The 14,148-nt window shown below is 42.0% G+C and overlaps 1 protein-coding gene across 1 annotated transcript; it reads left to right on the forward strand.

The window, feature by feature from the left end:
- The first annotated feature begins 5,078 nt into the window (after nucleotides 1-5,078).
- On the forward strand, nucleotides 5,079-11,343 carry LOC129338198 (vomeronasal type-2 receptor 26-like). The gene is made up of 4 exons (XM_054992249.1): nucleotides 5,079-5,876; nucleotides 6,181-6,408; nucleotides 9,380-9,506; nucleotides 10,442-11,343. The coding sequence occupies exons 1-4, from the start codon at nucleotides 5,079-5,081 to the stop codon at nucleotides 11,341-11,343; spliced, it is 2,055 nt and encodes a 684-aa protein (XP_054848224.1).
- The last annotated feature ends 2,805 nt before the right edge of the window (nucleotides 11,344-14,148 follow it).

Consider the following 14,148-nt stretch of genomic DNA (forward strand, 5'->3'; position numbering starts at 1 on the left):
AACAGGCAAGAGTGTCAGCCAGATGTATCCATGTTTTCTCTGCTGTGGCTCCCAGCTTGAGAAATGGCCTGGCTGAAGAGGTCAGGAAGGCTCCTGCACTCCTGTCATTCTGCAGATTACATAAAATGGAGTTGGTCTGGAGAACTTTTCTGGAAAGGTAACAGAATAGGTTGGGAAGGTTCTTAATATAGGGGAATGGAGTGCGTATTATCTCCTATGAACCTCCCCTTTTACTCCAGTCGTCTTCGGAGACCTTGCCTGGCTGCCCCTACCATCTGACGAGTGGCAAACCAAGAAAGAGCCTTATTAGTCATGGCTCCAAAACTTTGTAACTCTCTCCACAGGGAGATTTGTCTGTCCACCTCTATTAATGTCTTCCAGCAGTGGGTGAAATCATTTTTTTTTTCTTTGGCATGCCCCCAATAACTTTTACGGGCCCTCCTCCCTTTTTGTGGTGGTGTGAGTTTGTGTTTATCCATTTTTTGTAACTATTTTTAAATGGTATTTTAAATTTGAATTGTAATTTGTTTATGTTTCAATGTTCACCTCATTGTGGACCCTATTTCTGTAGAAAGGCATACAGACACTTTAAAGAAATAAAATAAATTATAATGAAATGTATAGGACTCATTATCAGTTCGGTGCATGTATTACTTGCTGTGGTTTCATTCTTTTCTACTGATGTAATACCATTTTTCTTCATTATATATACACATTTTACCATGTTGAATATGCTATGCATATTTGGTGATCATAGACCTAGTGCTTAGCTCCTCTGATGTCTCATCATAGTGATTATATTGACCTACACTGAGCCTATTAGATGTCCTGTCATATAGACCATTGTATGTTATGTACCGTTAAGTTGCCTCCGACCTATGGCGACCTATGAATGAAAGACCTCCAAAACGTCATATCATTAATAGACTTGCTCAGATCCTGCAAACTGGAGGACCATTACACTGCGTCCTCCACCACCCCAGCAGCAGAGCCATGGTAAGTGGGGGGCTGGGGCTTGGGGTGGTGGGGGCTAGGGCTGGGGGGTGGGGGTGGGGGTGGGGCCATTTAAAGGGCCCTGCCGCTTGCAAGTTTAAAGGGTTTTTCCTGCAGGCGGCTGCCGCTTAAACTGCCACATCCGCTTAAATTGGCCTTTTAAAGGGACAGATAAGTGGGTTGGGGGCTAAGTGGGGGGAGAGGGGTGGGTTGGTAGGGGTGCTGGGAGAAAACCCAGCGCCCTGAATCACTTTGGAATGCTCCAAATCTTTATGGAACATTCCGAAGCAATTCAAATACCCGATTCCGAAGTGGCTTGCCACTTCGGGTTTTGGGTATTTCCGAATGTTTTTCCTGGTTCGGGTAAACCCAAAGCAGGAAACCCGAATATTTTGGGTGTACACAACCCTACTTGGAACCCATACATTTCTTGTAGCAAATTAGATTGTTTGTGGTTTTGAACTGCATAGGCCACAAGTTCTTTAGGACAACCTTGATGGATCCATGACACAAGAGGGCATGTTGACACAACTGGGTATGAAAAAAATTCAGAGGAGCAGTTTAGATTGAGAAAAGTTTATTGGCATTTTATTGGCATACATGAAAAAAACCTCACCTCCTATCCCCTGATTTAAGCCGATCTGGGCAATGATCTTGCATTCAGAATGGAACCTGTGCGCCCCTTTTAGCAGTTGTGGAAGAAAGGATGCATGTTCTAAATTCGTAAAAATGTAGCCCACAAAAAAAAAGATGAATTTAGTTCTATTGAGTTGACTGAGATTTCTAAGTAAACATGGTCAACTTTGTGCTGCACAAATAGAAAGCAGTTTTCTATGTTCCCTGTCAAAGTACTGCCTCCATCCTCTTCATCTTTGCTCACCATGAAAGCCATTAAGGAGCAGAACAAACATGTTTTCAGATTCAGAAAAAAGAACCCAATAAAACTTAACTGCTACCAAACTCCCTACAGATTTACCGTCTGCAGAAATAATTATTTCCCACTCGAATTGCCCAAATAAATGTAATCTCTTTTCTAGTCCTAACCTCCCTTGGCCTTTCAGAACCTTCTAGAAACCAATCAGCATGGAAAGACTTATAAAATCACTGAGCTACTGACAGCTGGCAGGAAGAACTCACTGCATGTCAATGTGATCCCTCATGTGTTGTCATTTTAAGCCAGATGTTCTATCAGAGTGTTTTTGCTATGGACCAACATGTATTCACGTTCTTGAAACTTTTCACATAATCAGTCCATTATATTTTAGACTAAGCTGCCACTCAAGGCAGCCTGATGAAGGCTGAGTACGGTTGTAAACAGGCAGAGGAAAAACAGGCACTGCTGACAGGATGTTGAAACTGGGGATGTTGCTGCTGCTTCTACCTTCAATCGCATGCAAGGCAGAAGCCACCAACTGTCACATGAAGGATCCTCTCCCTGTACCACATGAGTGGTTCCAGTCAGGAGATCTCCTCATTGGTGGAATTGCTTCTCAGATGGGTTACCATTTGCATGAGATAGACTTTAGTCGATATCCAGCTCTGGAGCTGTATAAGAATCCATTGTAAGAAATGATTATATTACTCTTGTGAATGTAGGTCCACCCTATACTTGAACAATAGTTTGTAGTAGGAAAAGAATGCTCAGAGAAAGATGGCTGAGCCTTCTTCCACTCAGTGTCCCTCTTTTTCAATCACGTTTGGAATCTTATTTATTCAGCCTTGTGTGTGGTTCATCTATAAAAAAAAGAACCCTTCCTTTTCTGGCAGAGAGCAAATAGCAGTTATACCCTCCAAACTTTTTTATACAGGGGAAATCTTGAAACACCTTGATATGAATCATTGCCTGAGTACCACCTCTACGTTTTACACTGTCTAGTGTAGACTGTTTTCATTTATTTAGCAACAACCTGACCACCGCCTAGAGGAGCGCCTGCTCTTGGGTCACAATCTAGCAGAAAAACTATCTAGCAGCTATTTTACGATATATATCTGAGAGTTAACTTGAAAATACATCTCAAGAAGAGCAATTATTGAAATGCCACACTCTGTGCTGTCATGATGTTTTAGTGTTCAAATGTGCGTTATTACACACACACACACACCATCAAACTCCTTCATATTTTCTGTTCTTAGACATGATAAAAATGCCCATTTCTCAAGCAACTTATTTGTCGATATCATTGTTTCCATATTTCTGTTTATAGTATGACGACAAAGTTCCACCAGCATGCCCTGGCCTTAGTGTTTGCCATAAATGAGATCAACAGAAATCCCAAAATCTTGCCCAATGTCACTCTTGGCTTCCACATCTACGACAGCTACTATGATAAGAGGATGACCTATCGCACCACCTTTGATCTGCTCTTCAAGTTGCACCGATATATTCCTAACTATGAGTGTGATGGCCCCAAAAATGTAACAGCCATCATTGGGGGACTGACCTCTGATACCTCCTTCCACATGGCAGACATCCTAAGTCTCTACAAGATTCCACAGGTAAGATTTGTGATTAGAACAAGTGATTTAACAAATTGTAGTATTTCCTTGCTGGGAGTTATTCTGGCATTAAGCAAAATGGAGATATGTGAAAGTCCAAAAGGAACCAACCCGAAGAAAATTGCTTCATATAAGTGAGAAGACTAAATAGGAGCAGACATTGGGAATGAACAGTGGCTAAGTGGCAGAGTGAGCAGAAAGTCCAAGGTTTATCCTCTGCATATCCCATTAACAGGATCACATATTTTTTCACATGAAATACCTTAGCCTGCTAGAGACACTGCTAGTCAGAGTAGATAATACTGTTGAATAGTTGTGGTCTCAAATAGACATGGGCACGGACAGCATTATGAACGCAAAAAACCCCATGAACAGCCTGTTCGACTGTTCGCAAACAAGCTATTTGTGAGGCCCCGTTCTAAATGTACAGGTGACACTGAGAGATCTCTGTCTTTTGGTGCTACACCTCTGAGGATGCCAGCCACAGCTGCTGGCGAAACGTCAGGAACTACAATGCCAAGACCACGGCAATACAGCCCGGAAAACCCACAACAACCATCGTTCTCCGGCCGTGAAAGCCTTCGACAATACATCGGTCATTGCAAGCCTCGTTCATTGCTGTTTGTTGCTGTTTGTCAAGCCAGACAGTCTGGCATCTGCAATCAATTCCCTTGGCAACTTAGGCAGGGATTGTCTGAACTCAGTTTGAACTCCTGCTGTTGCCCTGGAAACCCCAATCTAAACCCAATTTAGTTTGATAGGCAGGTCTTCTTTCCAAGTGTGGACTGGAGCTCCAAATTTGTTATAAGAGGAAAAGACCAGGGGGAGTGGGGGCTCCCAGCTCTGGCTTTCAGGGAGAGATAGCTGCTGTTAGAGAGACAGGGTGAATGCATTAGAGCTTGAATTTTCTTTGTGTGTGGGATAGGGATCTACCTCTACAAGTTTCAGGGCTGCTGCCAGGCTCTGGATCCAAGCTATTATTTATTATTGGTACCTTTACTGCTGCCTGCTCAGGTAGGGTTTCTGGGAGTGGTGCAGTAGGGATCTACCCCTTCAAGTTCCAGGGCTGCTGCCAGGCTCTGGGGACAAGCTATTATTTATTATTGGTACATTTCTTGCTGCCTGCTCAGGTAGGGTTTCTGGGAGTGGTGCAGTAGGGATCTTGATAGCTGGAGGAGATCCTGCTGGCCCCCAAGAACAACTAACAATGAACATCTTCATGACAGGATCATGTTCGTCAATGTTTGTTGTTCATTGTTTGTGGATAGCAATGGACCATGTTCGGTTTTTTTCTGTTCGTGCCCATGTCTCATCTCAGTTAGTATAAGACAATTGCATGTGTGCATGTAACAGTGTAAAATGCTTTTCGCACCCAGAATTTTAGATATGTTCTCACAATCTGAAATAAATCAACGAAAACCATGTTTGGCTTTATTTCTTGCCAGATTTACAGCTTCCTTCACAAAATATTTATATTGCACTCAGTACTCATAACTTGTCTCATATATATTTAAACATATTTTTAGCTTACATATGGCTCATTTGCCCCAGAGCAGATAGAAGGAAAACAGTCTCCTTCCTTTTACCTCATGAGCCCAACTGAAGCTCATCAGAACACCGGGATCATCCGGGTACTTCTCCATTTCCAATGGAAGTGGGTCGGGCTTCTTGCTGTGGATGATGACAGTGGAGAAAATTTTGTGGAAGTCCTGGAGCCACTGCTTTCCCAAAATGGAATCTGTTTGGCTTTGATACAGAAAATGCCTACCAAACAAAACTGGAATGACCTCGATAATCTCGCTGATATGTTTTTAAGTACATATTTACCTTTTAGAGGCTGCAAAGCCAATGCATTTATCTTCTATGGAGATTCCATGGCACTTATAGCAGGCATTCTTATATTTCTAGTCAACCCCAGCTATCTTGAAAATGCATCATTGAGAAAAGTGTGGATTATGACACCTCAAATTGATTTTGCACTAACAGGCCTTCAGAGGGCCTGGGATTTCCAGTTCTTCCATGGAACCATTTCCTTCACAATTCCCTCAAATGATCCTCGGGGCTTCCAGAACTTTCTTCAAGACATAAAACCTTACCAAGAACAAGGAAATGGCTTTCTCAAGGAATTCTGGGAGCAAGCGTTTGACTGTTTCTATCCAAATCCCCAGAAGCCAGTGGATGTCAATGAAATCTGTACTGGGGAGGAGAGGTTAGACAGCCTTCCTGAGTCACTGTTTGAAATGTGCATGACTGGCCACAGCTACAGCATCTACAATGCAGTCTATGCCGTAGCACATTCTATTCATGCCCTGTACTCATCCAGATGCAATCACAGGGCAATAGGTGTTGGTCAAAGAAAAGGACTTCAAGGTCTGCAGCCATGGCAGGTATTGTCTACCTAAGGAAATGTCTCTCTTGCCATGAATATTGTTATATAAGATTGAACAGTATTCAACTTTCCCAGTTGGTCCCATAATATACATATCCTTAGATGAAAACATATCTGCATTCTTATTTGTTGTGAGAATCGGAGCATGAGATGACAGATACGTTGCATACTGTCAAATTACTTCAAATGAAATACAGCTGTTAACAAGCTGGGTCTATCTGAAATGACATGAAAATTTAGCATTTGTATATCTCAACATTAAGCTACCAGCGTATTTCTTCTTTTTTAACCCTTTCAACTAGGTTCACCCCTTTCTACAAGGCATTACATTTAACAACTCAGCTGGAGAAAGATTGTCTTTTAATGATAAAAGAGAAGTGGGAGGTGGATTTGATATAATGAACCTGGTCACATTCTCAAACCAGTCCTTCCATAGAGTGAAAATTGGAAGGGTAAACCCCAAGGCTCCTGAAGGAGAAGAGTTTATCATTCATGACAATATCATTGTATGGCAAACATTTTTCAACCAGGTATCTATTTCAATTTTCTTATTGGCTATTTCATTTTCAGATGGCTAACTCGTGAACCATGGGAGGCGGGGCAAATTTTGTCTATCTGGTCCTTTTCTTTTTGGATTAGACTCAATGATCAAAACTGGCTACACTCTGAATTCAAACACTAACTTGATATATATATCTGTATTCTTTACAACATATCTGTATTCTTTACAACATTTGAAGCCAATTGCATATTTTCCAGGTTTTTTTACATAGTGGGAAATACCTTTCATGATGCTGTAATGGCTTCAGGCCACCCTCAGCAAGATTCTTTCACTGACACAGAGATCTCCTAGAACAATGGGGCAGGATGATCCACTTTTAACCCTCCCTCCACTGACAGGATGTGAAATAGGGCTGACGTCATCACACTGTGAGGTGGGGCAGGCACCAGAACCTGTGTTTTCCAGTGGAGCCCATGGAGTATTCTTTGCCCTGGGCTCCTCAAAACCTGCAATTGGTCCTGCTGTGGAATTTTACTTCGGTTTGACTGCTACCACCTCTGGATAGTTGCCCCTTTGTGGGGGATTCCCTTTTCCTACACCAACTTCTCAGAGGCACAGTTGCTCCGGAGTAATGTCAGTAATATGGGTAAATGATTTAAGATCAGAAGCAGGACTCCAGAGTATGTGCCTTGGCTACCCTCCTCCCAACTTTATTGTTATAAATCACAAATCTTATTTTTTTGGATGCTGAAAAGGCATTTGACAATTTGAACGAGATTATCCTGTTTGAAGCCTTAGGAAAGATGAATTTTGGAGAAAATTTTATAAAATGGATGAAATCAATTTACACTTCACAGAACGGCAAAATTATTGTAAATGGAGAATTAACAACTCGAGAGAAACTACAGTAGAAAACTAAGATGCAGGTTAAGTATATAAAAGAATATGGATAAAGTTACTAATTAGATGAGCCTTAATGATTTTGGACATCTGTCTCTCCCTTCCTTGAGTGTAAACTCAGATGGGTGTAAAAATGAAATGGATGCTTGCAATTCTGTATTTCCACCCATGGTCAGACACATGCAGGATCACATATGTACTCTAATGTTAACAAACATGAATACAAAAGAACAGCTCCTTTTTAGGTCTCCTTCAATGTGTGTCAAAAAGGGAATTAGCCAATCTGGACCTGAGTTCATGGAGTCCAAAACTTACCTAGCTCACCATGCCGAAGTGAGGGACATTGACAATGGGATACTGTGTTTTTCTTCTTAACTGTAACATGCATTCATCAGGGCCAAATGGGGTTTTCCCCAGGCTGTATGACTCCATTGGTCAATAAAAGTCCTTATTCTCTCACTTTTTTTAAAAAAAAAAATTATTTAAAAAGTATAGTAAAGTAAGTGCATAGTAAAAGGATTATACAGATTCTAGATTCGACACTGAGACTTATACAATCTTATACAAACAGTAATTATGTAAACTCCCCCCACCCCCGCCAGTCGAAATAAAAGGCAGACACAAAGCTTGGGTTTAAATTTAGCCACTTTATTAATTTCAACTTAAACTGTCAATAAGGCAAGGGATCTAACTAACTAGCAGTACAGGTCAAGCTCTGTGGTCACACATGACCTCTGCCCTGACCTGTCTGGGCAAGCCCCCACTGCCCTGGGGGTGAGCCATACAATGCATGGCTGGGACCTGGCTGGCCAGGCAAATGGTTTCCCCTCCAAACCTGCAGCATCTTGCTGTACAGCAGAAGGGCCTTACTTCAGGGGAGTCATGTGGCAGTCTGCCCTCACAACTGGCTGCCGTGGACCCCACCTATTGCTCCTGACAGACCCCAATTCCCCATCAATGGGGATATGCCAAGGGGGTCACCGTCCTGCTCATTTTCCCATCCTAACCTGCCACTGCTAGGGCCAAGCCTCTGCTTAGGCCCTTGCGCCCTCAGTAAGTATGTAAACAATACGTCTGTAATAGTTTGGGGAGTTAAACTAACAATACTTTGATCTAATAAAACAGAACATTACATATTTGAGTTCCCTTAGCTTAAAAACATAACATTTCTCCTTCCCTCTCCTTCCCTCTCTCCCTCTGAGCTTCTGTATCAATTAATTATACCTCAATAATCAAAAAGAGCTTTCTATTTTTCCAGAACTCAGTTAACAATCTCTTATGTAAACAAGTAGTCAATCTGGCCATTCATGAATGGTATTCATGAATCTTGTCCTTCCACTCTGGAAGACCTGGACAGGCATCAGTTTTCCATTTTGCTGCAAATAGTACTCTCTTCCGTCACCAGATAATGGAAGAGATCTCCTTGTTCTTTTCTCACATTAATTGGTAAAATATTTAAGAGCATATATTGTCGAAGGCTTTCACGGCCGGAGAACGATGGTTGTTGGGGGTTTTCCGGGCTGTATTGCCGTGGTCTTGGCATTGTAGTTCCTGACGTTTCGCCAGCAGCTGTGGCTGGCATCTTCAGAGGTGTAGCACCAAAAGGTGGACACTGAGAGATCTCTGTCTTTTGGAGCTACACCTCTGAAGATGCCAGCCACAGCTGCTGGCGAAACGTCAGGAACTACAATGCCAAGACCACGGCAATACAGCCCGGAAAACCCACAACAACCATTTAAGAGCATACTTTTCAGATTTAGTTCAAATCTGATTTTGAAGGTCCTTAATCTCCATAAAATCTTCTCTCACCTATGATAGCAGCTTTCTTTAAATGTTGGCAGACTTTCACTGGAATCATGGAAAAAAATCTTTTTCTGGGAGGAGAGGCTGGGCTGAGTAGTCAATTTCTTGTGACCAAATAAGGAGGAGTAATAGAATGATGGTACAAGTGGCGCTACAAGTGTGCTACAAGAGGAGAAAAATACAATGATTGTAGCAATTGCAATGGTCAGTTTTGCTCACTTCTTTCTTCACAGCTCAGCAGGTGCACAAGAATTCCTAATGTCTCCCACCCTAAGATCGATTTATTTTTTTATTAGGCACTGCCCCATTCTGTGTGCAATGATTACTGCAAGCCCGGCTATCATAAGAAAAAGAAGGAAGGGGAGAAATTTTGCTGCTACAATTGTGCTCCTTGCCCAGAAGGGAAGATTTCAAGCCAAAAGGGTAGGGGATGCCATTCAGCGTTAATTCAGAGGACCTGTGAAATTTTAATGGCATTGAAAGAAGAATCATTAAGGTTACCTTCCCCTATCTCTCTCTCAGTGAAATTTATCCATCAGACAGGCGAATGTATTTTCAGATCAAAACACTTGTGAGAAATTGGTCAGAAAAGGACCTCAGTAATTCATCACATTCAAGAAGGCCTGGGGGCATAAAGCCATCATGCTGTTGGACGGTCTGTCCAGAAAGGGGTATGCACCAATTTCCAATTGTTGGTCGAATCCTTTGGGTTGAAGAAACACATTGCAGGACTGATTTTTCCAGCTAGTCCATTAACAGTATTCCAGTATTGGTGGATATGAGCCACTGTACCTGCAAAATGCCCACCAAACAAGTTGCTTTGAATTATCAGAATCAGCATCATCCAGGGCTTCCTCAAAATCAGGAACAAATTCATTAGCGGCAGAAAAGTTCTTAATCTACAGTGTAGGACAGCATAGACACTAAGAAACCCAAGCTGCTTTCTGTCTTTGATCCTGCTTGTTACAAATTTGTCACCATTTCCAATCCTACTGAATGCCAAATTCTTCATAGAACAAAAGAGGGGAGGAGGGTATAGGTTTTGAGAGAAGGGAGGTTGTAATGCTCACCTTGGGTGCGACTTTGGAGGCAGGTATCTGAAGCCAAAGTTGTGCTTCTTCAGCGTGAAGAGCAAATTGATGAAATTAATATAAATGTAATCACACAATCAGTACAAGCAACAATAATTATTCTGATGATTTCTGCAACATATAAAACTGATCGTTTGGAATACTGCCCCCCCCCCAAACAAATTAGACATAATAAGGTGTCCCACATTGCTCCAACATAAAATATGGTCATGAAGCACCTATCATATTATATATCAACTGCCACTCTGATGTCCATCTGTTTTACAGACATGGATGATTGCATCAAATGTAAAAAGCACCAGTATCCAACCAAGGATCAAGATGGATGCATTCCAAAGAGAATAAGCTTCCTGAGTTTTGAACAACCTTTAGGAATTAGTTTGGCTTCTATAGCTGTTTCTTTAGCTCTGATTACAACCATAGTGTTGGGAATTTTCATTAAACACAAAGACACCCCCATCGTCAAAGCCAACAACCGGGACATCACCTACCTCCTTCTCATCACTCTACTGCTCTGCTTCCTCTCTTCTTTTCTATTCCTTGGCCAACCAACGAAGCTGACCTGCTTCCTCCGACAATCTGCTTTCAGCATCATCTTCTCAGTGGCTGTTTCTTGTGTGTTGGCCAAAACCATCACTGTGGTTGTAGCTTTCATGGCCACCTTACCTGGGTCCAGCATGAGGAAGTGGGTGGGGAAAAGACTGACCAACTCCGTTGTCCTTTCCTGCTCTCTTATTCAAGTAGCAATTTGTATGTTATGGCTTGGAACTTCTCTTCCTTTCCCAGATTTTGACATGTTTTCTTTAACTGATGAGATTGTAGCAGAATGTAACGAAGGGTCTGTTTTTATGTTTTACATTGTTCTTGGCTATATGGGACTTCTTTCCCTCATCAGCTTGACTGTGGCTTTCCTAGCCAGGAAGTTGCCAGATACTTTTAATGAAGCCATGTTCATCACCTTCAGCATGCTGATCTTTTGCAGTGTTTGGTTGTCTTTTGTTCCAACCTACCTGGGCACCAAAGGGAAATCCATGATAGCTGTGGAGATCTTCTCTATTCTGGCCTCTGCTGCAGGGTTACTGGGCTGTATCTTTACCCCAAAATGCTATGTGATTGTGGTGAGACCTGAGCTGAACAGGAGAGAGGAACTGTTTAGGAAAAAAAAATAACATGAATTACAATTCCTAATATTTGTCTATCTTTATTTAATAGATGCTGGGCCTACTCCAGCAGTTTTTGGTGGGCAGGCAGATAAATAATTCCAACATTCTACTAATATTCTAAGCCAACATAAAAAAGCTACAGGTTCTAGGAATAAGGAACGCAATTAAAACATAAATTATTTTATAGTCAGAAATTATTTTTCAGCAATGTAATTTTTTACTTCCAGCCCTCAACAACACCAATAATGTAGGCACCAATCCTATGTTGTGACCTCTGTTCCACTCAGCAGTTGAAATTTAAAAAAATCTTTCAATTTTTTCATTTCTATATCTTGTGCATTGGTGATGGCTTCTAGTAAAGAACGGAAACAGAAACAACAACGTAACAACATTTAATTTATATACCACCCTTCAGGACAACTTAACACCCACTCGGAGCAGTTTACAAAGTGTATTGTTATTATCCTTTCAGCATTCACCCTGTGAGGTGGGTAAGGCTGATGGCCAAGCTACAAGTGACGAATGACACTTGAATGGCAAGTGGATTGAGTGGAGCGCAAGTGGAGGGCAAGCGAACAGGGAGTAATACACTTGCCATTCAAGTGTCATTCGTCACTTGTAGTTTGGTCCTGAGAGAGCTCTGAGAGAGCTGCGACTGACCCAAAGTCACCCAGCTGGCTTCAAGAGGAGGAGTGGGGAATCAAACCTGGCTCTCCAGATTAGAGTCAGGCTGCTCTTAACCAAGACACCAAAGTGGAAAGGATTGTTCGGTGATTTTTTCACCGAGACTGTTAAGATGGATGTTTCTTATAATGGAAACTTTTAGACCTGAAATAATGGAGAGGGCAGTATGTGGCATTCATAACTGCAAAGGAACTCCAAGTCCTTACACTGAGTTTGGAGAACAAGTAAGGCTCTAGAGGATTTTCTGTGTCAGGAGGAATAACTGAGGTGTTGAGAAAGACATCTTGGATTCATTTTTTCCTCCAAAATTTTGGACTAGCAATAGAAATGGATCACACTAGACAAAGTGGAGAGGAATTCAAAATATTGGTGGTGGAGTGTTATAGCTGACTTATTGTCAGTTGTGTTTTCTAGTCAAGAGACTAATGAGATGGTTTGCCATTGCCTGGATTAACTGGCAACTATTTGCCCCTAACATGTCTTTTTTGGTAAAATATCACTATAAGTGCCATCTGAGCTTGTCATTCCCTTATCATACCAGTCAGTCTAGTATCCTTCCTACCCTTCCATATTCCTTAAGTTAAAGATTTATTTTTGTATTTAAAATTAGGTTCCCTACTGTGACACATTAAGCTCTAGGGCTATAGGTGGCAGAACCCTCCCTGAATGTAGGATTGACATTCTGTGTTCAGGCAGAATCATCAGCTAGAGTCACTAGGGCCGTCTCCATCCCATAGCCTGGCTTCGAACCTGAAAACTGTCCAGAGCCCAAGAGTTTTCCGAGAAGGCATAGAGTTGTTCACCTACTGTACTTACAATTAGACATGGCATGAACAGAAAAAAACCCCAAACATTGTGTTCTTTGTTCGTTGCCATCCATGAACAACGAACAATGAACATTGGTGACCATGACCTGTTCACGAACATGTTCATTGTTCGTTGTTCATAGGGGCCAGCAGTATGTGGCATCCAGCCATCAAGATCCCTACCACACCACTCCCAGAAATCCTACCTGAGCAGGCAGCAGGAAAGGTACCAGTAATAAATAAGAGCTTGGCCCAGAGCCTGGCAGCAGCCCAGGAACTTGAAGATGTAGCTCCCTATCCCACCACACACAAAGAAAATTCAAGCTCCAATGCACTCTCCCTGTGTCTCAAAATGGCAACCGCAACTGTCTCTCCCTCACTGTCTGCAAAACCAGAGCTGGGAGCCTCCCCCTCCCCTGTTCTTTGCTTCCTTGTAACAAATTTGGAGCTCCACACTTGAAAGGAAGACCTGCCTATCAAGCTAAATTGGGCTTAGATTGGGGTTTCCAGGGCAACAGCAGGAGTTCAGACAAAGTTCAGGTGGTCCCTGCCTCTGGTTGCCCAGGGAATTGATTGCAGGTGCCAGACTGTCTGGCTTGACGAACAGCAATGAATGAAGCTTGCAATGGCCACCTGTTCATTTTGAATGGGGCCTCACGAACAGCTTGTTTGTGAACAATAGATTTAGCTGTTCGTGGCTTTTTTTTGTTCATATTGCTGTTCGTGCCCATCTCTACTTACAACCACTTTGCCCAGAAAGGGGAGATTAAAGACTGGGCGATAATTGGCTACATCATTTTTGTCTAAAGATGTGTTTTTAAAATAGTGATGGACTGACCCTTTCTTTGAGAAACTGGTGGAAGTTTCCTTGAGTGAGTCAAGGGCCCGTTTATGTGGTCTTTACAAGATTTTTGTAGCCAGGATGGGCTGGGCTCCAGTGTACAGGTACCTCACAGATGCAAGTTTTCTGTCAATCTCTGTCATTGTGACTCAGTCAAAATAATTCAGAAGTGGACTGGATGGTGTGGAAAGCATTAATTCTGCTTCACCTATATTATGTCTGGCATCCAGATTTGAGTGCATTTGAGCTATTTTATCAACAAAAAAACCCTTTGCATAACTGTTACAGCTAATCATTTGTTCTTGAGCCAGTGAGAGTTTAGAATTAGGAGTTAAAAGATGATAAGATATATTAAATAGTTGTTATGGCCACAAACCAGATGATACAATGTTTGCTGAAATATACCAATTATTTTCTGCTTTCACCACAATTTCATAAGTCTTCCAAAGGGCTTTGTAATGTGCTTTATTGCATTCAGCA

The sequence above is a fragment of the Eublepharis macularius genome, chromosome 12, assembly GCF_028583425.1.
Source record: "Eublepharis macularius isolate TG4126 chromosome 12, MPM_Emac_v1.0, whole genome shotgun sequence".
NCBI classification, from domain to species: Eukaryota; Metazoa; Chordata; class Lepidosauria; order Squamata; family Eublepharidae; genus Eublepharis; species Eublepharis macularius.

Bases quoted from the DNA above. Each gene is read 5' to 3' on its own strand.
- LOC129338198 (XM_054992249.1), top strand. From the start codon at position 5,079: ATGAGCCCAACTGAAGCTCATCAGAACACCGGGATCATCCGGGTACTT. The intron at 6,409-9,379 runs GTATCTATTTCA...TTTTTTTATTAG, and splicing joins GGCAAACATTTTTCAACCAG to GCACTGCCCCATTCTGTGTG. The intron at 9,507-10,441 runs GTAGGGGATGCC...TCTGTTTTACAG, and splicing joins GAAGATTTCAAGCCAAAAGG to ACATGGATGATTGCATCAAA.